Below are 26624 nucleotides of genomic sequence, written 5' to 3' on the forward strand. Positions count from 1 at the left end.
CAGTTGCCCGGGAAAATGAACATCAAGGCGGCAACTTTTACATTGAAGTATAAGCAAGAATGATTTGCGGTTAAATAGTTTTTGGCCTATACATTGTTTGTTGATAGCAGACCGCCGGCGCCGCCGCTCTAACGACTACGTGTTTTAAAAAGAAGCGTGGTAAACATTCAGAAATCTGAAAATATAACGTAGTTAATTATTTCTTCGTCGACATCAACAAGTTTGTTAAATTTAGAACAAGTGAGTGTAATCGTACGACATCCTCCATTAAGAAATCCTTTCCGTTCTCACGCGATTAAAAGTTCCTTCGTACCTTAACGTAGGATATATCTTTCGATAAATTTGGCCTTTCTAAAAACGATGCGGTAGAACATTTCGCGTTTGTGTTCGCACGAATGTGTGGGCGTTGTACGGATTTAGCGAGCTAAAAGCGCGCGTTCGTCTATACAGTAGATCGAGTCACGACTTAGCTTTTATGGAAAAAGTCTATCCAAACACGAGACAGGTGCAAGCGTGGAAAATTGCGACGGTATAATAATAATTGTATATCGAAGTATATAAGTTAATTCGGTCCAGGGATGAGAGTCGCGACCTTGCGTAAAATTCGTGCGATCGTAGACGGACTGAATCTCACGTCGGTTTATTCCGTCGCTAAAGTTATCGAATTCATTAACTAATTGAATTTATAGTACAGAAAGAAATTAACGAGTGTATTTGCGCATATTCTTCGCAGGAGCTGGTGAAGTATTCGACCCGATTAGGCGAAAATTGCGACGACCTACAAAAGGCGCTAGAGTTGATGCTAGGAATCCCCCATAGAGCGACCGACAATAAATTTATAAGCAATATCGAAGGGTACAAAGGGAACATTCACAAACTTGGTAGATTACTTACGCACGTAAGTATATGTGTGTTAGAAGATAATAAGGAGAAAATTATAGGAAATGTGGAAGAGTTATAAGTAATCGAGAATAATTCCTACGAATTTAATATCTGGTCATTTTGTGCTTGCAATAATAAGATACGAACAAGTAGAATTTTATTAATCGTAAAATCTTGAATTCTTGATTATATAAAAATTGCGTTACATGTTTTTCAGGAATGGTACACGGTTATTGATAAAGAAGGAAAAAGCAAAGAAAGATACTTATTCCTGTTCAAAGCACGAATTCTCATTTGCAAAGTCAGACGGATATCGGAGGACAGATCAGTTTTCATCTTAAAGGACATTATTCGAGTAAGAAAGAATCGAGAAGACGACATTGTAATATTTGCAATTAAACCGCATAGAATAATACAACACATTCGATGCTTTGTTCCAGTTACCGGAAGTAGAAGTGAAGGACCATCTCGACAACATACGATCGTTTGAACTCCATAATCCGGCTGTGTCCAACTACCCCATCACTTTAGTAGCTCACAAAGATCCCGTGAAAGCCTGCTGGCTCAAGGAAATCCGTCAGTACGCGAGTGATTTGGTCGCTCTCGCCGAGCATGCGGCGGATGATCTTCAAGTGACCGAAGAAGTACCGGAAGGCAAGGAAGAGCTCAGGAGTGAGGAGAAGCCGGTGCCGGTGAAAATCGAACCGCCGCAACCGCAAGCCACGAATCCAGGATTGCCTAAAACTCAGAGTAATTCGAAGGAAGAAGCAAAGGCGAAGACAGACACTAAGGACTCCACGAAAGTCGCGGAGAAGAGGAAGGATTCCGTGGGCACAACCGATACGTCGGAAATAAAGAAGACTAAGATCGAAGAAGCGCAAGCAGACATGTCCCGAAGATATTCCGCGAGTCGATACAGCGCCTCTTCGAAAGTCGTGGAAGGTGAGAGCTTGTTGGTGAAATCGTCGAGTACTAGAAATCTTTCATCTAATTTGATGTCGCATGTGGAAGTTCGTTAAAACTGGTAAATCGATGTTGCGCTAAACATATGTTATTGTTGCAACGCTTATTATACATATATTTGTTTATTTGTCAAATTCAAGAATGTCGAGAATAATTTACGGAGGAGTCATTTCTCAAATATCGTTTCTCTCGGCGAAGTGCCAATAAATCTCGCACCATTTCATATGATGCTCACAGAAAAGAAAAAAGATAATTTTAAGCTTTCTAATCCGAATCTTATAAACGTACTATATGTCAAGTAGAGAGTAAGGTAGTTCCCGATTAATATCTCTGTAGAGTATTCGTCGGTATCGAGCAGTCGCAATGGCGTGTCCTCCTTCATGGAATCGGCGGCGTCCGCTGTCGAGACGAGAATGTCTTCCTCGTCGCAAGGGATGGGTCGGATATCGGAAAGCACGACTTCCTACGAGACTGCGATCGCCGGCGGCGGCACGGCAACGGACACGAATGTCGAAAGCAGAACTGCCAAAATCACTCTTGACCCCGACGCCGGCAAACCGGTGTTTATCAAAACGATAGAGGGATGCAGTGTAGAACGTAAGTATGCGAAGTTTTCAACAGTTACATTATTGTTAATTACAGTGATATTTTTGTTAATTGATAATCGGGGGCGTACGAAAGTTTATAGCATTAAACGATCGTTAAGCATAATACGTACACTTCTCTCTTTGATTATCACAAGACATAAGATACATTTTTATTGTTTTAGCGATGCAACCAAAAAAGGCATTGATACACGCCATAGGTAAAGTGACACGTACTTTGCTTTAGTTTATCAGCGTTCACTGTTCTCTATATTTCTTTTATATATCTTTTCGTTTTTTTTTTTTTTAAATAGATCAGTAGAGCACACTGCTTTTAGGCGTAATATCACGTGGCTGGTTGAACACGCTTTACATGCTAAAAACCATAGATGTTCGCTCTATACACAATATCTACACTAAACATTTACATTTCACTACACTGACACGTTATTCCGACATCAACATTATCTCTACACTCACAGACATTTGCAGTGACATATATTCACACTATATTGCTTCTTCAATCGTAAAGCGACATCAAGGCATTTGTTTAAAAATATATATTTATGTATATGTATGTTATATTTTCGACGAAATTTTTTATAGCAAATTAGTTCTTTGTCAGATATCAAATAGTAATATCTTTTAATACGCACTTTAGAGTTTGTTCCCCGATGCACATTCATATTTTCATAAATTACGATATCAAAAGCAGTGTTATGTATCATTCACACTTGATGTAAATGTATATATGTATATGTAACAGTCAGATCCGTTATTGTACTTGTAATAACTACTGTAAATCCATTCTAGAATCATTATTTTTGTGCTCCTCCCTATTTCGATGTTGAAAGGAATCGCATTAAAGTACGGCACATTCGACGCTGTTTATTTTTGAATATTTTTAGATATAGGACAGTCGTATTGGAATTGACGGACTCGCTTCTCATCGCTCTCATTCCCTTCGGAATCACGACGCATCGTTGCTTCGCGCTAACACGAACTGTTTTTTTTTTTATAGCCGGGGAAGTTGCCACTTTCGAGTGCACGATGTTAACCAGTGACTCGACCACCAGGATGCAATGGCTGAAGGATAATAAACCGATGGAAGACAAGCTGGCCGATCGCGTCACCACCACGATGGCCGACAATACGTGCAAGCTTGAGATTCAGAACGTTCACGAGTCAGATTCCGGCATATACATCGCGCGTGCTCTGAATGCGAACGGCGAAGCGACGTGCACCGCTCAATTAGTGGTTCAACAATGTAAGTAACATTGTTATGACATGTTACAATTCTGAACACGATAAATAATTTTGTTTCTTTATTGATGTAAAATATTGTAGTGAGTCCAGAAGAGAAGAAGGCAAGGGCAGAAGCGAATGCTCCTATATTTTTGGTGCGTCTGAAAGACACCGAGCTCCTCGAGAATACCTACCTACGTTTCATGATTAAAGTCAAAGGAGATCCTAATCCGGAAATGAAGTTGTAGGTTTCAAATTTTCTCTAATGCTCTATTTATATTTTAGAATTAAAAACAAAAGAAAACAAAAAACTCTTTTAAATATTAAGTAACAAAAATTTAAAAGATGTGCAATAGACGTTAGAAGGATTTCGGAAAAATTGAGAGATCCATTTCAAACGTCTGTGGCCTGAGAAAAATCGATACATTAATACGCATATTTTTCTTAGCTTCAAGAACAGCACCTTGATCGACGCGAAGCACGAACGCGTGAAAATTATTCGGGACAACGCCGAGAAGGGATTTTACGAGTTGGTGATCGCTGACGTTCAGAAACAGGACTCTGGAAAATATTCCTGCACGGCTATGAATCGCTACGGCGAAGCTACGTGCGAGGCGGTCGTGACGGTGACAGATGAAAAGCCACTTTTCCAGGGTCTTCCCGAAGGTCTTCTCGAGCTTGGAACCGAGCCGCGATTTATTTGGACGCGCGACGGACAGACGTTCGATCCTGAGGAGAGATTTAAGGTTCTCTTCAAAGATAACGAGGACACTCTGGCACTGGTGTTCCAGCACGTGAAGCCCGAGGACGCCGGTCTTTACACGTGCGTGGCGCAGACCAGCACAGGTAAAAATTACATCGTGTGATAATTAATAATATTAATTCAACATTGCTCTGTCACGTTTTAAATATTATATTAATATTAACTTATGAAAATTCTCAAATACTCTTAGGTAACATTAGCTGCAGCGCGGAGTTGACAGTGCAGGGCGCGGTGAATCAATTGTTGAAGGATCCAGAAAAACCGAAACTCCAAACAGAATCGAAGCAGTCCGAGGTGAGCGCCGGTGGTTCCGCGATGTTGGATCTGCAGGTGAAGGGTTATCCCAAGCCGGACATCAAGTGGACCAAGGATGGTCAGGAGATCATAGCCGGTGGTAGAATCAAGTATCTCTGGGAAGACGAGGAATCCTTGTCACTGGTGATTAAACAGGTCACCGCTAAAGATGCTGGCGTTTACACCATCACGGCGAAGAATGATCTCGGCGAGGATAGCACACAGATCGAGCTGATCGTGAAGTCCGCGCCGAAGATCACGAAGAAGCAGTCAGATATGATAATCCTCATCGAAGAGACGGGCACGATGACCGTGCAAGTGGAAGCCACCCCGGCGCCGGAAGTGGCCTGGTACAAGGACGGTCAGTTGATCGAAGAGAGCGATCGTATCAAGATTACCAAGGAAGGCAGCGACACGTACAACCTTGTGATCAAGAACGCCAAACTGACCGACGCCGGTTCATACTCGATTGTCGCGCGAAATCAGATCAATCAGACGACCGAGATCTGGAAAGTCGGCATCAGATGCCCGCCAAAGATTAAGAAGGGATTGGGCGAGCCACGAGTAATCAATGAAGGCGATACATTGAATCTCTTAATCGAGGTGGAGTCCGATGAGGAACCAACAGTCAACTGGTACAAAGACGAGCAGCTTTTGACGGCGAACGATCGCGCGAAGATGACGAAAAACGGAAATAATTATATACTCACAGTTAGCGGTGCAAAGGTGGAAGACGCGGCGATTTACAAGGCCGAGGTGGTGAACAAGCATGGAACAATTTCAGACGAGACGAGAGTCAGGGTACATAATTTAATCCTTTTTCATCTAAAGTTGACATTTTGAAATAATCTTGTATATCCTGCTCAAAATATTACTGAAATTTATTTGGAATTTAGCAAATTAATAGCGAATTCTGCAATCATGTAATTCTAATGTCTTTCGCGATATTGTCGCAGGTACGTGGTATACCGAGGTTCAAGACGAAACTATGCGACATCAGTGCGAACGAGGGCGAATTGAACATTGAATTCGTGGTTGAAGTCGAGGGCTTCCCAAAACCAAGCGTGCATTGGTTTCTAGGCGACGTTGAAATCACGGAGAAGCGCACTGAGTACACTCGCGTGGAAGAGGGCGACAATTATAAGCTCGTCATCAAGGAGGTGAAGACCGAGTTGAAGGGCCGTTATACCTGCAAGGTGCAGAACGAGTACGGCGAGAACTCAAGCAGTTCCAACTTGACCGTGAATACTCGGCCGAAACTTTTGAAGAAATTGGCGGACCAGAGGTTGAAGGAGGGTGAAACGCTGAAGTTGACACTCGAGGTGTCCGGCACGCCGGATCCGGAAGTCAAGTGGTACAAGGACGGCGAGGAGGTGACAGCGGACGCCAGAATCAAGATCACCAGGGACAGCCAGCGCAACGAGAGCTACGATTTAACGGTGACGTTGCTGAAGGGCAGTGACGGTGGCTTGTACGAGGTGCGGGCGGAGAACGAGCTGGGTTACGTCACCAGCAAGAGCAAAGTCATCGTGTTGAGTAAGTTTCCGAGTCTCTTCATCTTCTTTCCTAACTCTGGAACTCGACTCCATTCAAGCCTAAGTCTGGCTACAAGTTTATTGTATCACGAATTGTCAAATTTGGTATAATAATAACGAAATGATATTAACGCGATTATGATGGCAAAATGATCAATTTGCAAAATAGCAATATTTCTTCTGAAGTGAGAGATCATATTTGATATTACAATCAAGTTCCAGAGTAAAACACGGGGATAATTTTGGTAGAGTTAAGAAAATTTTACAACAAAGATTATCGTGATATTTGCTAGAACGGTGGTCAGTAATAATAAACTGCTAGCATACATTTCTATAATTTTTGAAAAATCGCAGCGGTAAAAGTCGTCGTGTTTCGACAGCGTTCAGTAAGTACTAAATGTATAAATAAAGCCGTTATGATTCTCATTTCATTCTCCCAATGTGATATCTTGGGAGTATTTTAAATGGCCTTTTACGACGAGGTCTTCAATCGACACATTTTTTTCATAGTTTTTGTAGCTGTGTAAAAAATCCTGTGTGTAGAAAGAATTCTCCTGATTTCCTTAAACGAAAGGGAGGAACATCATTTTCGACGCGTCACATTATTGACGTTGACGCAAAATGTGTTCTCTGTTTTTTCTTTCTGTATTCTTATTAGTCCACTTGTAGATTATTATAAAATCGGTTTCATGTTGGCTCCAAAATTCTTCCGATCTTTTGTTGCTAATTCTTTTGAATCTCCAAGTGTCATAACATATATGTTGATATATCGCGTCTTGAAACACGTCATCGCAAAGACTCGAAAAAATGTACTTCCGTAGCTGAGACGGAAGATGAGAAGGTCGAAAAGGTAGTGCCTCCGAAAGAGAAAGCCGAGGAGATGAAGGTGGAGGAAACGCGGACGAAGAAATTTGTGAAGGAACAATTGCCGCAGGATGAGACTCTGCGTGCCGAAGAATCGGAATCGGAAGGTAATCATGTGCGCTAAATTGGCTAACTTGGCTAGCTAAATTAGACTGCGTAGGAGTGAGAAACGCAGAGTTTTGACTTTGCTGCATTTGGAACGCAACGACGCTTTGACAATTACAGCATCCGTGACGTCACACGCTTCGATAAGGGTTTCATTACACGCTATAGGAAAAACCTTTTTATTCTAGAACCAAAGTATCTTCTAAATAATTAATATTAAAGAATACTGCATGCGCTAGAGAGCCAAATTAGGTTTTTGCTACATTTTTTTGCAACATCTAGAATTTTGAAATTTTGTTTGATTTTTCTTTTTTACGTGTATTTTCATGTGTTGATGATTAGAAACACACATAGTGTTACCGACTGTTTTTTAAAAGTTTTTTAAGCGTTTTTTTGAAGTGTTATTTAAGTGCACAATAACGATTTTAGAAAATTAAGTAGAAAATTAGGTCGTGTGATACGCGCATCGTAATTTATCATGCACAAATACGCACGCACGCACGCTACGTAACTTAGCAATATCGAAAAGGTATCTGGTTAAGAGTCATTTAGCGGTAGAAACAATATCTGATAAATTTAGGTCGCGTAAAACTGGAGAAACAAAACATCCAAGTAATTCAAGGGGACAATGAAACAATCACGATCTCTGTGGCCTCTACAACATCACACGAAGCTATACTTACAGGTAACTTTACGTATTCCACACATTATATCATATACCTACGGATTATCCAATCGACATAAAAGTTCAAAAGATGTGTTTCGGAACTCTGCAAAGTCTTTTAGACATTTTGTGTCATTTGAATACTCCGTATAACTAACAATCGCACAAACAAACAAGAAACACGAAACCGTGATACGTCTCCTGAAAACTGAGTATGCTCAGACTTTAAAAGATCGTTTTGCTTCAAAATTTTTCATCATCGTCTACTTTCAACGTAGACGGTCGTATTTATATCTGACTCATAACATCGTGATTTAAGCAATAAACGTGCGATTTATGAAAACAGTTCTATGATCGCAACTCTCTAGTAACAGTATGAAGAGATCATTTCTAAAGATACGGAAGATACGCGCAATTGTACGTGGGATGCTGGTAGTCGAAGGTATTAGATCAGGTCGTTCGCAGGTCGTCCCGGTGAAAGTCACACGATCAGCAAGATGACGGCGACCAAGGTCGAGTGTCGGGAATTCGGTGTCGAATCGGGACCTCGTGTTGAAGAAGTCGCCTCTTACGCTTACACTGTGCAAGAAGAGAATTCCAAGCCGCAAAAAGGCGTGTTGATCGAGGAATTTTCAGAAACTGAGGAAAAGAAGTCAAATTTGGGTGCCAATCGCGGATTCGTCACGATTGTCTCCGTTTCCGACGACGAGTCGACCTTGAAGGCATTATCGCGAGACGTCAGCACGGAGGACGTGCAATCGGCCGATCAACTCCCGGAGGATCAAAAAACGACGAACGGCATTTTCGATGAGCTCTCCTTCAACGGCACGCCAGAAGAGAAAACCTTAGAAGACATTAAGTTACATAGAATCTCCAGGATCGCAGAGAGCATCGCCGAGGAGCAATCCTTGGAAGAGCCGTTGTCGGCGGCGCTGTCGGATCGAACTCTGAAGCGAGAAAGTTTGGACGTGAAGACGATAAACTTGCCCAGTCAAAGCTCTACGATTAGCGACGCGAGTCCAGTGAAAAAGGTCGCGAAGCAAACTTTAGATTCACCAAACTCAGCCGTCGAGTTATCGAAAGAAACGACGAAACTTGAAAAGACAAAAACCTCGACGTTGTCGAACGAAACGTTGTCAAGACAGAGTTCTCAGAAAGCGCAGCTCGATGACGACGACGACGAGGAAGTCGACGAGGAGATGAAGGACCTTTTAGCTCGTGTTAAACGGCAACGTAGCGTATTAGACGAAATCCTCGATAAAGAATCGGGCAGAGAGTCAGGTACGACCGCGAGGTTCCATCGGTAGCTTCAGCAGCTAACTCTAATCTCTAAGCACTATGACACGTCAAGACATATATTGTTGCATCACCTCTACTTCTGGCTGACAGATCTATCTCGCTAATTCTCTCATGCTTTCCTCTTTCTCGCATGTGCGACGTTCTCATAATTTCATTCGCGTGGAAACATAAAATATCTATTGACAGTTCATTGTTGGGAAATTATATTAAAATACTTGTAATTTTTTTTAAATCCCATCTGCTCTTTCTTTTTTGATATTTTTAATATATTAAAATATATTTTATTTATAAAATAATATTTAGAATATATATATATTTTATTTTTAATGTAAGATTAATTAAGTTATATTAATTAATACATTATTTATGCTTCCATGCGCAATATTAACTATCTGTATCCTTGGAATTTCGATTTTTATAGCGATTACTCTTCGCCAACTTAAAAGAAATATCAAGGTAAGATTGCAGCTTTTATTCTAAAATACGATAATCAATTTTATAATCTTCACTATGCGGTTTTCTGAGCACCTATTTAATCAAGAGCTTCTAGGTAAGTATACTAAGAACGTAATACCTAAAGAGCACAGATGATAAACGGACAAACGTATCAGTAATTTGCATTTAAACTTATATTTTTATGTATTAATTAGAAAAAAAAGACTATACTGTTATCTTCGTTAATATATATATTATATACTACATAAATTTAAGTAAATTAATTTAGATAATATTCTCACTATCACAAGTTTTAAGTAGTTTATTTTAATCGTTTAAAGTTAATCAAATGTTTGAAAATCGAAATTAATTGATACAAAAAAGATACAATGTAACGAAATAAATTAAATTAGAATATCACATACATATCTTGATAAATTAAAATATATATCTTAATAGCGTTTTCTGCAGAAAAAAGATTTGATTGCATAACAACATTTTTTGGCTGACTATACTCTGATGCATTCTATTATCACCAATTTACTATTGATAGGAGGAAGGGTTTGTTTAAACCAGGCATGCTTCCATGCAAAATCAACGTTTCGATATATGTAACGACTCACTATTCGCATCTCATTCCTCACAGCCCCGCCTCACGTCGTGAGCACAGATCTCACCGATCGAACGATCTTCGAGACACAGAGTACGAAGTTCGTGGTGAAAGCCACTGGTTTACCAAGACCAGACGTGAAGTGGCTCAAAGACGGTAAAGCTCTTCGATCCGGGGACCGAGTGAGGATCGCAACTTCCGGGGAATCGTACGAGATGGATCTTAGCAAGGCCACCCTCGAGAACGAGGGTCTTTACATGTGCGTTCTGACGAACAAATTGGGCGAGGAAGTCGTGGAGGGCTACCTAACAATCGAAACCGTCGACGAGCTGCGGAAACCGAGATTTACCGAGCCTCTCAACGATGTTGACGTCGCTCTCGAAGCTAACGGCGAATTTAAAGCCGTCTGTACGGCCGATCCGGTCCCGGACATCACATGGTATATATTTACAGTATAGATTCTAAGAAATTTTCAGTAAAAATAGGATTTTATTTAAGCAAAACGATATTTAAAAAATGCGTAGAAATGTGTTAAAAAAATATAGTGTGAAATAATAGAAGAACATCTTTTTTCTTATTGTTTCAATCTATAAGTCTATTTTCTTTTAAAAAATATATTTATATGTATAATTATATTTCATTAATTTTTTAAACTGAAAAATGTTATTTTGTACGCATATGTATTTTTTCAGGTATAGCAATGGTCACGAAATTCCGCCTGATGATTCTAGAATTAAGTGGACCATCACTAACGGACCGGCAGCGGATAAATTGACAGAAAGTAAAGTCACATTGAAAATACCGAAGTGTACTAAAGAAGATACCGGAGAATATACTTTAAAGTTAAAGAATAAATGGGGTGAAGCTGAGAGTAGCGTAAGTATCTAGAATATAGAGTAGAATATAGAGTGTAATAAAACCGAAAAATGTAGAAGACTATATTAACAATAATTAATGAGATTTTTGCTTCTTTAGGCATTCTTGAGTCTTCTGTTGCAACCAGAAATCGATAGTTTTAGAGATCACACTGAATCGGTTGACGAGCGAGTTGAATGGCAAGCTATTATCAAAGGAAATCCGAAACCCGATATTAAATGGATAAAGAATGGCACGGAGCTGCAAAAGAACGAACATTATGATATGGAAGAAGATAAGAGAAATTGTAAATACAAACTCATTATTGAAAAGCTCAGTCTAGAAGATGAAGGCGTCTATACCGTTGTGGCAAAGAATTATTTGGGTGAAGCAAGCGCTCAAGCTACTCTCACGCCTCACAGTAAGTAAATCTTACTCTCAGCCAAATATAACACACACACATGCAAGTGACGAGATATTTTATAGACATTTCTGTTTGAATGGATTAAAGAAGTTTAGAATAAAAACACACTTGTATTTTCCGCAGCCGAAGCTCCAGTCTTTCTGAAGGATCTGTCAAAGATGCAATGCAGCGATCGCGAGGACGTCGAGCTGAAGATTCGCGCGACCGGCATTCCGAGGCCGAGCGTGGAATGGTTGAAGAACGATGAGACCATCGAGGAGGACAAAAGGTACCAGGTGACGACTCACGTGGACGGCATAGTGGACAGCACTCTCTCCATCAAAACCTTCTCTGCGAAAGATGCCGGAACAATAACGTGTAAAGCGAGTAACGTTGCCGGAAGCGTACAAACCAGCTGCGATCTGTCTATGACGTTGACCGCGCCTTTGTTCGGTAAGGCGTTACCGAGATCGGCGGAGGTCGACGAGGGCGAGCCTCTGGAATTGAAGGCCAAGGTGGATGGCAGTCCGATACCCAACGTCGCCTGGTTCAAGGACGGTGAAAAAATCACGCCGGACGATCATGTGAAGATCAGTACCTTGCCGGACGGCACCACGAAGCTCACAATTGACACGGTGAAGCCCACCGATTGCGGCGCCTACAAACTCGTCGTTTCGAACCCCAGCGGCGAGAATTCTTCGCTCTGCGCTGTCGCTGTTACGCGTGAGTATATTTTCTTTTCTTTTTAATAAATTGTCAATTGTATGTTTATCGTACAATTACCATCTTAATACAAGGCAATCTGCGTTTGTTACAGCCGAACGAAGGAGACCGTCGTTCACGAAGCCATTGGAAGATACAAAGGCCGTGGTTGGGCAACCGTTGAAATTGGAAGCTCAAGTCTTAGCATTCCCGAATCCGCAAGTGCAATGGTTCAAAGATGGAATACCATTGAGACATACGAAAGAAATAAACTTTGTCAACGAACCGAATGGTCTTATCGGATTGAAGATCGATTATGTGCGTCCGGAGGATGCAGGGACCTATTCGCTGACTGTATCCAACGCGCTCGGTGAGATCACGGGTACGGCTAAGGTAGAAGTGGAAGAAAGAGAAAAGAGACCAGAATTCGTCGCAAGTCTTCAACCGCAAACCGTCGTCGAAGGTTTCCCGGTGAAGATGGAGGTGAAGACCATAGGAAAACCGACTCCCGAACTCAAGTGGCTACGAAATGATGAAGAAGTCAGTATAATAATGTTACTAATTTTATTATAATATTCTCTGGATATATTTTAAAACAGTATTTACTTTTCAACAAAATGATTAAATGTACTTTCAGATCGTTCCAGACAACAAGCATGTAAAGATCATTAGTCAACCGGACGGCAGTCAAGCTTTGATTCTCGACAAGGCAACGCCGGAAGACGTCGGCGAGTACCAGGTGGTAGCCGGCAATACAGAAGGCACTGCATCCTGCAAAGCTAAACTGGACGTCGCTGGCAAGGTGAGACCGGACACGCCGGAGGAGAAACCGACATTTACCAGCCCTATGCGCGATGTATCTATCGAAGAAGGCCAGCCATTAAAGCTAGACGTGTCGTTCGTCGGCAATCCGATCCCCGACGTGAGCTGGACGAAAGATGGGGAGCCGGTCGTACCGTCCGAACGCGTGACGATGAGCTGCGACGGGAGAAAGGTCGGTCTGCAAATCGATCCGTGCAAGCCCAAAGACGCGGGCGTCTACGGCTGCCGGATAAGTAATCCACTGGGCGAAGACACCACCAGCGCGAACGCCATCGTCCGCAAGGTCTTCCAATCGCCGACCTTCACACAGAGGTTCACGGATCTACAGCAGCTGCCCACGTTCGACATCAAGTTTCCGGCCCGCGTCACCGGTATACCGCAGCCGGAGGTCACCTGGTACTTCAACGACAAGCCGATTCTGAAGGACAACGACAAGTACAAGATAAAGCGCGACGGTGATGCCTGCTGCCTGTACGTGAAAGACTGCGCGTACGACGACTCGGGACGGTACAGGTGCAAAGCCGTTAGTAAGGGCGGCGAGGCGGAATGCACGGCGAATCTGGCTGTAGTCGATAAAATGTAAGATTTGACGAAAGAGAAAGAAGAAATATTCAAATTACCCTATGTATCTTAACATATGTAATTTCAGCCAAAAAATGCAGAAGGTTGAACCGCCGACATTCCTGAAGAGGATCGGCGACTGCGAGGTCTACAGAGGCATGCCGGCCAAGTTCACCGCGTGCGTCACGGGATACCCGGAACCCGACTTCGAGTGGTATCGCAATGGCGACCGAATTTGGCCCACTGATCGCATTAGGATGGACCAGGAGGGTAGCCTGTTGCGGCTCACGATAGTCAACGTGGACGAGCTGGATGCCGGAAAATATGTGCTGAAGATATCCAATCCTCACGGTGAGGATTCGTGCAGCGCCGAAATGGTTTACGAATGTAAGTAAAATGAGAGTTTTATGTTCGTAGATATGCGTTGCGAAATATTTAAATCGCTTTTACATTGCACTTCGATATTTTTCAATTCCAGCTTTGGAGCCACGCGCGAAAAGACCACTTGCCGACCAATACGCGGACTACGACAAATACCGGAAGTCTGGCCTTCCGCTGCCGCTGGCGGACCGTCCGATCATCAGCCGCATGATGGATCGGCATCTCACCCTCTCGTGGAAGCCGTCCATCCCCATCGGCCCGCGAGTGCCCGTGACCTATTTAGTGGAGATGTGCGAACTCCCGGATGGCGACTGGTTCACCGCTCGCAGCGGTATTCGCAGCTGCGTCTGCGACATTCGCAATCTCGAGCCGTTCCGCGACTACAAGTTTCGCATCCGCGTGGAGAACAAATACGGCATAAGCGATCCGTCGCCGTTCGCGCAAACGTATCGCGCCAAACTGGAACCGGAGCCGCCCAAGTTCTTCCCGTACCTACCGCCTGGCATCGACTTTCGTCCCGAGACCAGTCCCTACTTCCCGAAAGACTTCGACATTGAGCGACCGCCGCACGACGGCTACGCCCAGGCGCCTAGATTCTTGCGTCAGGAGTACGACACTCAGTACGGCGTGAAGAACCACAATTGCAATCTCTTCTGGTTCGTCTACGGCTATCCCAAGCCAAAAATGACGTATTACTTCAACGATCAATTGATCGAGTCGGGCGGTCGATACGATCAGAGCTACACTAGAAACGGCCAGGCAACTCTGTTCATCAACAGAATGCTCGAGAGGGACGAAGGTGTCTACGAGGCTGTCGCTACGAACGAACACGGCGAGGCCAGGCAGAAAGTTATCTTAAAGATCGCCGAGTATCCCACGTTTATCGAAAGACCCGACGAGACCATTGTAATGCTGAGAAGAACCGGTCAATTGACCGCTCGCGTAACTGGCGTACCTTATCCGGAACTCAAGTGGTACAAGGACTGGAAACCTATAGCTTCATCTTCCAGAATTAGGGTATGTTTCTGTTTCATGTTCTTATACGACATCCTGCAGAGTAGTGAAATGTCTCATTTTAATTAAAAGAAATTTGCTTGTAATCAAAAACTTTAATTAAAGATATTTTAATTAAAAATGATATCTTTTTTTAATCAGATTCAGTTCACCGAACCTGATATCACGACCCTCATCGTCAACGACGCCATCGTGAAGGACGAAGGTCTTTACTCGATCAGCGCGGGTAACGTGGCCGGCTCGATATCCTGTTCGGTGATGCTACACGTGGAGGAGAACGAGCACGAATACGGATACAGGACGTACAGGAAGAAAATGGACGTGAAACCGCGCGACAAGCCGTTCGACGACTTGTATGATTTGGGTGACGAGCTTGGCCGCGGCACTCAGGGTGTAACTTATCACGCGGTTGAACGAAGTACCGGAAGGAATTACGCTTCTAAGATTATGCATGGACGCGGTGATCTTAAGCCGTTCATGTATAACGAGATGGAAGCGATGAATAACTTGCATCATCGTAAATTACTGCGATTGCACGATGCTTTCGAGACGAACGATTCGGTCACGCTGGTCATGGAGTTGTATCCTTGATTATTTCCGCATTTTATTTTGCCTTATATATATATAGTGTGAGTCACATGGTAATTGAGATGTTGGACTAATTACATAAGATACTTTTTTTCAACATTATCATTAATTATTCTGATTATGAATCTATAAAGTATTCGTTTAATATATTATTCGAAAATAACACGAATTCAATCAGCAAACGATCCTTAACGATGATAATTTAGAGCGGCCGGTGGCGAATTAGTGGACAACCTCACGAGACAAGAACACTATACCGAGATAGATATCGCTCGTTATATACGCCAATTGCTATGGGGATTGGAATATATGCATGGAAATTATTACGCCCATCTCGGTCTGACAGTGAGTTATTTAAAAATCACTTTTTTTAAGATAAAAATTTTGAATAATTAGTAATTTATGCAATTTCTTTTTATACCACTTAAACACAAATATAAAATTCGAGATTTAAATATAACAGGGCTCTTTTTTTTAATATTTCTCTTTCATGATAAAACTCTCTATCTTTTTTTTAATTTTCAATATGTTTAATTCAATACGTTTTCTCGCAGCTCGGCGATCTACTAATCTCTCACGCCGGAGGGGATGACCTGAAGATCGGAGATTTCGGACTCGCCCGTAGAATTTCGCACGCAAGGCTGATGACCTTGGCGTACGGCATGCCGGAATATGTCGCACCGGAAGTAACTAATAACGAGGGTGTCAGCTACGCCGCGGACATGTGGTCCGTTGGCATAATTACCTACATTTTGCTGTCGGGTATTTCGCCGTTCAGAGGTGCGAACGATAGAGAGACGCTGAGGAAGATCAGAGAAGGCAAGTGGGACTTCGATGACCGATGGAAAAATATCTCGAATGAAGCGCAGGACTTTATTCGCAGCCTATTGGTGTACAACGTCGACAAAAGGATGGACGTTAGGGCCGCTTTGGCTCATCCGTGGTTCAATTACATTGATAGCTCACCTCCAGAACCTTATAGAATACCTTCCGAAAACTTGAAGAACTATTATAAACTTTATCGGTAAGTAGATTATGACCTTTTAACGCACTTAAAACACAAAAATTAATTTTTCATAAATAATCTAAAACGGATTGGATGTATAAAACAATGTTTTCTTCAAGCAGAATAGAATTTTTTAGATAAAAAAAGAATTATGTGTCGTAAAATATAGATTTGTAAAAAATTTTCTACAAGTAAATTTCGTAAAACCGATGTTGTTATTGCAGAATTAATGTAATTTATCATTTTAAGAATGTCTGATTACAAATAAAGTATATTTTTATAGGGATTGGTACAGCAACGCTTCGTGCCGCACGTGGTATCGCAGAAGCAAACTGGAGACAGCGTTTGACGATCCATCGCGAATGGTATATCCACCCGGGCATAAATTCACGCCCGAACCCGACAGGACTCACAGCCCGTTAAAGAGACGTTCGCCTAGGACATGGGAAAATCAAATACCATCCAGAGAACCGATCGACACGGAAATCGGAATAATCACGAGCGAAAGCCAGTAAGTAAACGCCGTAAAAGAAAATATATCCGATTTGATTTTAAAACTGTCATGGAAATTCTCTAATTTATGATTCTATTTTAATATTAAATTGCGAATAACATATCTAAATTCATACAAGTCTTATAGAATCATATAATTAATCTTTACGTAATTCTTGATGTATTTTATTTTATGTAACAAAATTCTCATGCAATTCTTTCATCTTCTATTTTTATTTTACAGTTATCAAAATGGTCCAGACACATATCTTCTTCAACTGCGGGACACCGATTTCCCTGTACGACTACGTGAATACATGAAAGTCGCATGCAATCGTAGTCCCGGATTCTCGCGTTCTATTACGGAAGATAATGGCTTTGATTGGAGAGTAAGCGTACATAAAGAACTGTTTTAAATTAAAAAAACATGTTAGCTTAAACCCTAATGGAAAAATGTCTCATCAGAATTTTTTATATTATTTATCAGAATTTCTATGAAAATTGTGGGATTTTTTCAGAATTTTTTAGATTTTTTAATACAAATTGGTACGTTTTTCAGAAAAATTCAGACAAAATAATGATGAAATATTTCAGATTTTTTCCGTCAATACACTTTTGTAGAAATCTGAATAAATATGAAAAAATCCACGCAATTTATCAGAAATTAATAATTACTAAAATATGAGAAGTTCTTATAAAATTTCTGAGAAAATATGAGAATTTTTCACGAAGAAAGACTATTTACATGCTATTACTATTTCGTTATCAGGCACCCATCATACGGGAACGTCGTCGATTCACGGATGTTATGGACGAGGAGATCGACGACGAGAGGAGGGCACGCATCAATCGGTACGGATCGGCGGACACGTTTACGCTTAGACGTTTGAAGAACGAACTGGGCACTCGGTTAGATAGTTATGCCGAAGCTGAGGCGATGATCGAATCAAAGAAGGAAGGCCAGCCTCCATTCTTCCGCGAGAAGCCGCAGATCTGCCCGATCGAGGAGGGAAAACCGGCACATCTCACCTGTCTGGCAGTGGGAAACCCTAAACCACTGATACAGTGGTTCAAGAACGATATGGTCATCCAAGAGAACAACAGGATCAAGGTGACGGAGGACTCCGACGGGAGATCCATACTCAGTTTTAATCCTACAAAGGAGCATGATATTGGGATATATAAAGTCGTGGCAAGAAACCCGATAGGACAGACGATTGTCAGAACCAGAGTGTTGCAGGCAACGGTTTCTTGCGGCCCGGACTCTCCAGAGGTACGATAATTAAGCGACTAATCAATTTTGAAGTGGCGATCAATTTATATATAAATGGTATTTCTATTTTCGTGTTGTAATTACCTTCAACTTTCCAGGCTTCCGATGTCTCGGATACCGAAGTACTCCTACGATGGAAACAGCCGAAGTACGACGGCAACTCGCCAGTGCTATGCTACAATCTACAGTACAAGGAGGGTGATTCGATCGCCTGGATAGACGTTGCCTCCAATATTGATCACGAATTCTTTCTGGTGCGCGACCTAAAACAAGACACGAGTTACAACTTCCGTCTGGCAGCGCGCAACCGTATCGGTTGGAGCGAGAAAGGCATCCCGTCGAAGTTGATCAAAACGCGAATGCCGGGTTGCCCGAAGGTACAAATCACGCGGGCGATGAGGCATCTCCAGGAGCTGACCGAGGCCGGCCAGGAGATTGTCCTGGAAGAGGACAAGCCGCACATCGATTATTCCATAGAAGAGAATCCGATTGAATGGTCGGTGGAGCCGCAGTTGTCCACCAAGTATAGCTTCATTTCCGAGTTATCGCGCGGACAATTCTCCGCGGTGGTGAAAGGTGTGGACAAGAGCACGGATCGCGTCATCATCGCCAAGATCCTGGAATTGAACGCCGAGACGGAGAAGCAAGTGAACCAGGAATACGAAGTATTACGTTCGCTGCGACACGAGCGGATAGCGATGTTGGAGGCCGCCTACAAGGCATCCGGCTCCCCCGTGGCGGTATTCATCTTGGAGAAACTTCAGGGCGCCGACATACTCACGTACTTCTCCAGTCGGCACGAGTACACGGAGAACTGCGTGGCGAACGCCGTTACGCAAATTCTCGACGGTTTGCAGTATCTTCACTGGCGCGGATATTGTCACCTGGACATTCAGCCGGACAACGTCGTGATGTCGTCCGTGCGATCGGTGCAGGTGAAATTAGTCGACATGGGGTCAGCTCATAGGGTCAGCAAATTGGGCACGGCAGTGCCCAAGCACTTGGGCCATCCCGAATACAGGTCGCCCGAGCTCTACAACGATGAACCCGTCTACCCGCAAACGGACATCTGGATGGTCGGTGTGTTGACCTACGTATTGCTGTCCGGAGTTTCCCCGTTCCGCGGTAAGGATGTGGACGAGACCAGGCAGAACATATCCTTCGTCAGATACAGATTCGAGTATCTCTACAAAGAGCTGAGTCAAGAAGCCACCAGATTTCTCATGTTGGTCTTTAAACGCGCGCCAAGGTTGGTAATAATTAATAAAAAAAAGTTTTCAAGATTAATATAAAGACTTATTGTGTAATCGAATAATTGTGATTATCGTTGATATTAAAAATGCGCAATATAAATAAGTCTTTTTTATATATGTTAAAAAAAAATACATTAATTTTTTCTTTTAGCAAAAGACCAATACCAGAGGAGTGTCACGAACATCGGTGGCTATTACCGACTGATTTCATGATTAAAAAACGCGAGAGAGCTGTATTCTTAGGCAACAGACTGAAGGAATATAGTGAGGAGTATCACCAAGAAAAGACGAAGATAGCTTCAGACAGTGACAGCCTGGCGAGCGAGAGTTTGTTGGGCTCCAAACAAAAACTCATCAGGTCAACCAGTATACAAGAAGAGCTGCTGACCACGTTCTAACGATGGAGAGCTGCAATTTTTTATTTATATTTATGTACACATACACACACGCACATGCACACGTGCAAACGCGTATGGTCGTACCACTTCGCGTACATGCCTAGTTTATATCCGAACAGTGCAGAGGAACGACGCGAAACGAGAAATATAAGGAGAAAAATCATCTCTCTTTGGACTCTTTGTTTTCTTTTTTGTTATTATTTATTTGTTACAACTTGTAATTATAACGAAAAATCGTTGTCGATCGATCATCGATGTTTCGTCGACTTTTTCGTCGACAATTTTTCAGCCGTCCGTTAATTCGACGATAACAAATAAATGGTGATCTATACATGTTAATGAATCAAGATAAAAAAATGCATGAAATAATAAATTAAAAAATTTTTTTGAAGTTCAATAAAAAATGTCGATCAAACATTGTACGAAAATTATAAATAAATACTTGACAAAATAGTGCGCATCCTTATAATTTCCAATTCTTATTAGCATGAAATACTTTTTACATATTCAGTATTTAAATGTTTTACACAAGAGGAATATATAAATTATAATTATTTAAATATATTATTAAACATCCACTTTATTTACAATTGCTTGTTGGCATTACAATGTCTCATCAAGAGAAAAAAAAACATTGTACACGTGATGTAATTTTTATCTTTGAAACATATTTTAATTTATATTTCGTTTATACACATAATATAGGTCAATTAATATATATTAATGTAATTTCGTTACAACAGTCCAAGACTTTAATTGTATAAAACTGAAAGAACAGTCTATTTCAGGCAAAAAGACTAGCAAAATTGAATCGTGTTAAACCAAAGTCAACCTAAAGCACATTTGAGCAAGTTCCGTACTCATACACTAAAAAGAGGCACAAAACCAATTTAAAAAATGTAAAGAATTATTTGTTACTTAAAATATTACAATGTAAATCATCTTTTTGCATATTGCATTACATAATCTTTAACTTTATTTCGAAAAGACTCTTTATCTTTAATAAACAAATCTGCTGCATCTCTGTTCAAAGGATCGTCAAAGTTTAGGAGATCCTAAAAGAGAAATACAAGTATATATAAAATACGTTCAGTATAAATGCACGACTTTAATAAATTATACAGCCGAAAATGCTTATATACATACAGTGAAAAGAGAATTTAAACCCCATACGACGTCTTTCAGTTTGCGTGTTGGAGCCCATCCCATTCCATCAATGCTGCTTTGTCTTAAAATGGATAGACATACATCACCATCCTCACTTATGTTAGGATGCCATAATTTCGTTAAGCATTTTACTACTGGCGGCTAAAAAATACGATTTAGAACAATGGTCGGTGAGCTCAGTTGCAATTTTCAGCCTGATTTTTATGTCGACGTATATTGCCCCCTTCCCTTGTCATCCCTTCCCATCCCTTCTCTTCCCTTCCCTTACGATATTTTAACAATATATATGTTCTTTTTGGCTGAACTTCTTGTACGGTACATCTTTCTTCTTTTTCTTTTCACGTTGGAAAGAAAAAGAGAAAAGATTAACCGTGCACAAAGTTCAGCTAAAAAGAACAGGCCTAATAATGAGCTACTGGAATACAATAGGCCTGTTTGTTTTAGCTGAACTTCTTGCAAAGTTTATCTTTTCTCATTTTCTTTCCAACATGAAAAGAAAAACAGGAAAGATGAACTGTGCAAGAAGTACAGTTAAAACAAACAGGCCTTAAGCGGGGAGCACACACTTCTGCACAACGCATAATGCGTAAGCATAAGAAAATTGATTGGTCTATTTCCTTATGCACATGTGTATGGACCAATCAATTTTCTTATGCTTACGCATTATGCGTTGTACAGAAGTGTGTATCCGGGCCCTTAGGTCAATCCAGACAAACTTGCATAACGCGTTAACATAAGCATAAGAGAATTGATTGGTCCATATGCATGTGCACAAGGAAATAGACCAATCCGTTTCTTTATGCATATGGTTATGCACCTATGCAAGTTTGTCTGGATTGATCTTTATGGCTGCGTTCAGCAGAGAAAGCTGCTTTGTAAAATTCGTGAATTTGATTAGTGTATACTCTTAGAGCGTCGGCCAAAATTAAAAGCATACACCAATCAGATTCACAAATTTTACAACAGTTGCAAAGCAGTTTTCTCTGCTGAGCGCAACCATTGTAATTAAAACATGCAACGCTCCACTGATTTAACATATAACTTTAAAATAATTATTTGTACAATTGACATAATACGTAAAAATTATAGAATATAAGATTACCGCCATGTTGTACTCTTCACTTATATAAATTTGAAAATAGAAATGGCCACCAATCCAGTATCCCTCATCTGGTATAATTAGCAAGATAAATTCATAAAGACGATGTGGATCTTTGAATGTGACCTGACAAGTTACTGGCAACGTCTGCTCCATTTCCTGCACCTATAAGAAAAAATGATCCAGCACAAACATAATTAGAAACTCGTCTGACGCTACCGATGGATAACCAAGAAATATTATATTAAATTGACCTCTTTGATCAGTAATTTATCTCGTATCGAGACTCGCCTGTTGTAGCTCTTTGAATTCGCTATGTCATTATCCTTTTTGAGCTTTCCTCGTAAGGTAATCATATTAAGCTGCACTAGAAACTTTTATTCACAAAAAGATTAAGTTATTATCACTGACCATCTTTAAATCTGTAATAGCTAATATAACATTACATAAAATAACGTTATGTTAAAGTCTTAAATTACTTTAAGCGGAATATAAAGTAGAATTTGCATTAAAAAAAAAAAAAAAAAAAAAAAAACGTAACCAACAACATTAGCAAATTTGTAACAGAAAAGAACGCCAAAAGATGGACGCAAATTACAAAAATTTCAACGTTCATGAAATGAAAAGTCTTGATAATACGTCACAATCGGATTAAAGAGATATTATGATATAACAAAAATGCGATTATTATCATTCGTAAAGCAGTCGTTAGGTTAGAAAAATAACGCATGCATTTATCCGATAACGCGATGTACCTTTCGTTGCCGAATTTAATTAGCCTCGTTTCCGTATCGCCTGAATCCTGTACATTAGAGTGCCTGTAAAGGAGGCTTTTTCATCTCTGTTTATTTTCAATTTATTCGATTGCGCAATGTAAATCTCTGAGAAAAATCACAAGTCTCTACTACTCTCTCCTCTCGGCGCTCGGCGCGTCATGAATCGTAAATGTCTTATCACATGAGGCACAAAGTTTCAAGTCGTGTTCGCCATGTGCGTATCCATCGTTAGTTTTCCAAGAAATATCGACAGAATTCTATTTTTCAAGTGTTTTAAGTGTTTCTCAATCATAAATGTTATTAAAATTTCGTAAGTAGAATTTTCAAAATCTAAACTGTAAAGATAAAATCGGAAGTAATTAAATTCGAAAAGTCACATTTATGGCTTCTCTGCACACGGACCACGGACCGTAGAAACGCTTGTCGCGCGGCAACAAGCGACGCGTTAGCCAATCAACTTCCGTTTCTTACGGAAAAGTGGCACGTCGATTGGCTACCTGAACATAGTACTTAGGGTGCGTTCCACTTATCGCTCGCAACGCTCGTGGAATTATTTCATCCTTGTTGTTTGTCAAATGTTAAACAAGGACGAAATGATGCTCGCGAGCGTTGTGAGCGATAAGGCTGCATCCCCATGGAGAGAGAAATAGCGGAACGGAATTAAAACGGAATTACTCTGATTGGCTAATCTCTAGATGGGGACTCTCAAGATGGGATATTAGCCAATCAAAGGAATTCCGTTTAAATTCCGTTCCGCTATTTCTTTCTCCATGGGGATGCACCCTAAGTGGAACCCAGCCTTAAGCCCGTGTCACACTACGTATCGCGGTCCGCGGACACGGATCGGATTGGGATTACGGATCGCGGATCGGATGTCAACCAATCACAGATGAGCTGCTCGTCTATAATTGGCTGGATTACGATCCGCGATCCGCAATCTCAATCCGATCCCGTGTCCGCGATACGTGTAGTGTGACACGGGCTTTAGGCAAGCGAGAGGGGAGTCACACACACACTGCGGGAAGAAGATCAGTGTACTAGGTTATCAATGAGATAATAGGTCTGTTCTTTTCAGCTGAACCTTGCACCGTTCATCATATCTTTCTTTTTTCCCTCACGTCGGAAAGAAAAAGAGGAAAGACGAACGGTGCAAGAGGTTCAGCTAAGGAGAACAGATATCAAAGTTTACAAACAAGATTATCTCGGGGTCTGGAAAATGTCAATACAAGTTTGAGAGATTCCGTGTGCGTACTTGATTTAAGTAACGATAATCTCGAAGTATTCATTCATCAAAGCTCAATTAAGATAGGAAAAGTGATTAAACTTAACGTTTATATCTTATAAGACAGTTAAAAATGAGTCGCTATTTACAACCGTTGGAAGATATTCTGAGAGACGTTCTACCGAAACTCGAGGAACCTGTATTGTTTCGAAATATGTTACAAAATTCGGATGGTTCCTATGAATGGAAATTACTTCAGTGGAACCTGAAGGAATTGGTCGAAAAGTTTGGCGATAAGAAGTTGCCATTTCGAGTTGGGAATCATAACAAGCGTACGGTAAGTTGTAACGATAATAACGTTTGCATACACATTCTTTTAATAACTTTATTGACTGATAATTTTATTAATAGTTTTATTCGATTCTCGTTTCCATTAGTGTAATCTTCAGCATCATCATTGGTGCTTGAGTCCTCCTGCGAAGCCCGTTCAATTAACGCTGCAAGAATTTATCGATTTACAAGAAACAAAGCAGAACAATACGTGGCATTACTGTGATTACAAGCATATAAAGGAGTGGCTCAGCGACAACGTGGAAATTGTTGAGTCCTTCAATTGGCTCAAGTTTGGAATTGACAAGGAACTTGGGAAAAATGGAATGCATTCCACTATTTGGGTCGGAAGCAAAGGTTCTCACACTGATTGCCATTGGGATACCTATGGTTACAATTTAGTGGCACAAGTACACGGCAGGTTTGTATAAAAAATATATTGTATTCTTCAATTATTTGTCTTGGTAACTGTTTATATATATTGCGCCTATTCTCTATTTGCAGAAAACAATGGTTGCTTTATCCACCTAGCGCTCCTCTGATACCAGTTAGACTTCCTTACGAGGAGTCAACCGTATACAGCAGATTTAATATTTATTGTCTGAGCGAAGAGGAAAAGGATTGGTTGTTAGAAATACCAGACAAACCGAAATTAATAACTCTAGAACCTGGAGATGTTTTATTTGTGCCTAATGGATGGTGGCATTACGTGGAATCTTTAGATCAAGTCAATGTCAGCGTTAATATATGGGGAAAACTGAAAACAGATAGTAGAGCACGAGTCGAGGAAGCTCTGGTTAAATTGATAATAGCCAAGATGGGAGACTATAATCAGTTTCCGAATAAGATAACTACATATTATACAACAGAAGTAATTCCTTCTAAAAAATATCAATATTGTTAATTAAATATACACGGGATTTGCTTAATTTATAATCTTACTATCTCAATAGGTCGAATGCGCTGTTCTTGAACTCACGCAAGAAATGGAGGAGGAGAAGAAAGCGGAACCGGTCCCAAAAATACCTGCAAAAAGACCTAAACCTAAACTACAGACCGCAACAGAATTAGCTGAGGAATATCCGTATTACGTTAAGTTGTTACCTGATGTTGAGAAACATAAATTTAAAGAATTTATTGAAGAAAGACGGAAAAGAGACAAGGAGAAGTATCCATCGGAAGAAACAAGCGCATCTGGAGATTATATACCTAATCCTCAGTATGATTCATTCTTCGAATCTCTTGTCAATGCCTTATGTCATCCAGAGGTTATTGGTAAAGCAGCAAAAGTATTGTTAGAAAGACATTATTAATATAATTTGCAAAGATTGAATTTTTATCTCTATTATATAAATGTGAATTGTATATGAAATAATATCAATCTTTTCTATTGTTATTGGTATCATATATATTCAGATATGCCAACGGTCAGTGTCACGTCGGCATTTTATAATTACATGACATTTGCAGAAAAAATTAGCTGTAAATTTTTAACTATTTTCACGAGAATACACATGTATATTTAATTTTAACTAAATTGCTGAAATTGCTTATTGATAGGGCAGCGAAAGTATTGTTAGAAAAACATTAATTTAATCTGTAATTCTATATAAATTTAATTATATTAATAAATTTATATATAAGTTTTTATATATATAAATTTATGTATATAATTTATATATGTGACATTGTATGTGAAACAATACCAATCTTTTTTATCACTGGTATGTGTACCTATATACCTCTAAGAATTATAGATATGTCAACGGTCAGTCGTGCTGGTATTTTATAGGAAATTTACAGAAAATTCAGTCATGAATTTGACCACTTCAAATATAGAATACGCATGCATATATTGTAATGAAATTTAGTGTGAATAAAATATGCATTTTCTTCCTCCTGAATTATATTTGTGTCAACTCGTATTAATCTCATATTTCTTTACTCATAATTTTTGACACGACCTTTCTATCTCTTGACTCTCCGTTTTTCTATATAAGCAATATTTTTAAAGGCCGTGTCCTGCTTGTACCGAATGT

General features: G+C 40.5%; 3 protein-coding genes across 9 annotated transcripts in view; 2 read left to right on the forward strand and 1 right to left on the reverse strand.

Moving 5' to 3' along the window:
- The window catches only part of Obsc (Obscurin), a 35237-nt gene extending 14793 nt beyond the window's left edge, over positions 1-20444 (forward strand). For 3 of the 6 annotated variants that reach the window (XM_077413946.1, XM_077413947.1, XM_077413949.1), the window contains 29 exons: positions 734-898; positions 1100-1237; positions 1323-1824; positions 2182-2442; positions 2615-2650; positions 3451-3696; positions 3777-3918; positions 4123-4520; positions 4628-5532; positions 5688-6267; positions 7088-7237; positions 7816-7920; positions 8365-9180; positions 10280-10682; positions 10936-11119; positions 11219-11519; positions 11646-12224; positions 12319-12743; positions 12841-13604; positions 13675-13973; positions 14065-14984; positions 15123-15562; positions 15776-15914; positions 16124-16593; positions 16859-17086; positions 17312-17456; positions 17837-18340; positions 18439-19589; positions 19745-20444. In XM_077413946.1, coding sequence (XP_077270072.1) covers positions 734-898; positions 1100-1237; positions 1323-1824; positions 2182-2442; positions 2615-2650; positions 3451-3696; positions 3777-3918; positions 4123-4520; positions 4628-5532; positions 5688-6267; positions 7088-7237; positions 7816-7920; positions 8365-9180; positions 10280-10682; positions 10936-11119; positions 11219-11519; positions 11646-12224; positions 12319-12743; positions 12841-13604; positions 13675-13973; positions 14065-14984; positions 15123-15562; positions 15776-15914; positions 16124-16593; positions 16859-17086; positions 17312-17456; positions 17837-18340; positions 18439-19589; positions 19745-19991 — 11643 coding nt within the window. In that variant the 3' untranslated portion in view covers positions 19992-20444. The remainder of the gene's footprint in view (positions 1-733; positions 899-1099; positions 1238-1322; positions 1825-2181; positions 2443-2614; positions 2651-3450; positions 3697-3776; positions 3919-4122; positions 4521-4627; positions 5533-5687; positions 6268-7087; positions 7238-7815; positions 7921-8364; positions 9181-10279; positions 10683-10935; positions 11120-11218; positions 11520-11645; positions 12225-12318; positions 12744-12840; positions 13605-13674; positions 13974-14064; positions 14985-15122; positions 15563-15775; positions 15915-16123; positions 16594-16858; positions 17087-17311; positions 17457-17836; positions 18341-18438; positions 19590-19744) is intronic. The other 3 variants (XM_077413948.1, XM_077413950.1, XM_077413951.1) reach the window with 3 other exon arrangements.
- Positions 20022-23190, reverse strand: LOC143901543 (NEDD8-conjugating enzyme UBE2F). 2 transcript variants are annotated; one of them, XM_077413955.1, is made up of 5 exons: positions 23013-23190; positions 22512-22688; positions 22261-22422; positions 21138-21299; positions 20022-21046 (listed from the first exon to the last, which is right to left on the reverse strand). In XM_077413955.1, the coding sequence occupies exons 2-5, from the start codon at positions 22611-22613 to the stop codon at positions 20930-20932; spliced, it is 543 nt and encodes a 180-aa protein (XP_077270081.1). In that variant the 5' UTR covers positions 22614-22688; positions 23013-23190; the 3' UTR covers positions 20022-20929. The 2 variants fall into 2 exon arrangements, with proteins under 2 accessions (XP_077270081.1, XP_077270078.1); XM_077413952.1 differs by having other exon boundaries at positions 22512-22631; positions 23013-23189.
- An 875-nt stretch (positions 23191-24065) lies between these two features.
- Positions 24066-26489, forward strand: Hspbap1 (HSPB1 associated protein 1). Its single transcript, XM_077413869.1, has 5 exons — positions 24066-24275; positions 24383-24592; positions 24693-25006; positions 25090-25456; positions 25539-26489. The coding sequence occupies exons 2-5, from the start codon at positions 24389-24391 to the stop codon at positions 25896-25898; spliced, it is 1245 nt and encodes a 414-aa protein (XP_077269995.1). The 5' UTR covers positions 24066-24275; positions 24383-24388; the 3' UTR covers positions 25899-26489.
- The last annotated feature ends 135 nt before the right edge of the window (positions 26490-26624 follow it).

The sequence above is a fragment of the Temnothorax americanus genome, unplaced genomic scaffold (genome assembly GCF_048541705.1).
Source record: "Temnothorax americanus isolate GAGA-0224 unplaced genomic scaffold, ASM4854170v1 Scaffold34, whole genome shotgun sequence".
Lineage (NCBI taxonomy): Eukaryota > Metazoa > Arthropoda > Insecta > Hymenoptera > Formicidae > Temnothorax > Temnothorax americanus.

Bases quoted from the DNA above. Each gene is read 5' to 3' on its own strand.
- Hspbap1 (XM_077413869.1), top strand. From the start codon at position 24,389: ATGAGTCGCTATTTACAACCGTTGGAAGATATTCTGAGAGACGTTCTA. The intron at 25,007-25,089 runs GTTTGTATAAAA...CTCTATTTGCAG, and splicing joins GTGGCACAAGTACACGGCAG to AAAACAATGGTTGCTTTATC. The intron at 25,457-25,538 runs GTAATTCCTTCT...CTATCTCAATAG, and splicing joins CTACATATTATACAACAGAA to GTCGAATGCGCTGTTCTTGA.
- LOC143901543 (XM_077413955.1), bottom strand. From the start codon at position 22,613: ATGATTACCTTACGAGGAAAGCTCAAAAAGGATAATGACATAGCGAAT. The intron at 22,423-22,511 runs GTCAATTTAATA...TTTTTCTTATAG, and splicing joins ATAAATTACTGATCAAAGAG to GTGCAGGAAATGGAGCAGAC. The intron at 21,047-21,137 runs GTATGTATATAA...TTTCTCTTTTAG, and splicing joins GTTTAAATTCTCTTTTCACT to GATCTCCTAAACTTTGACGA.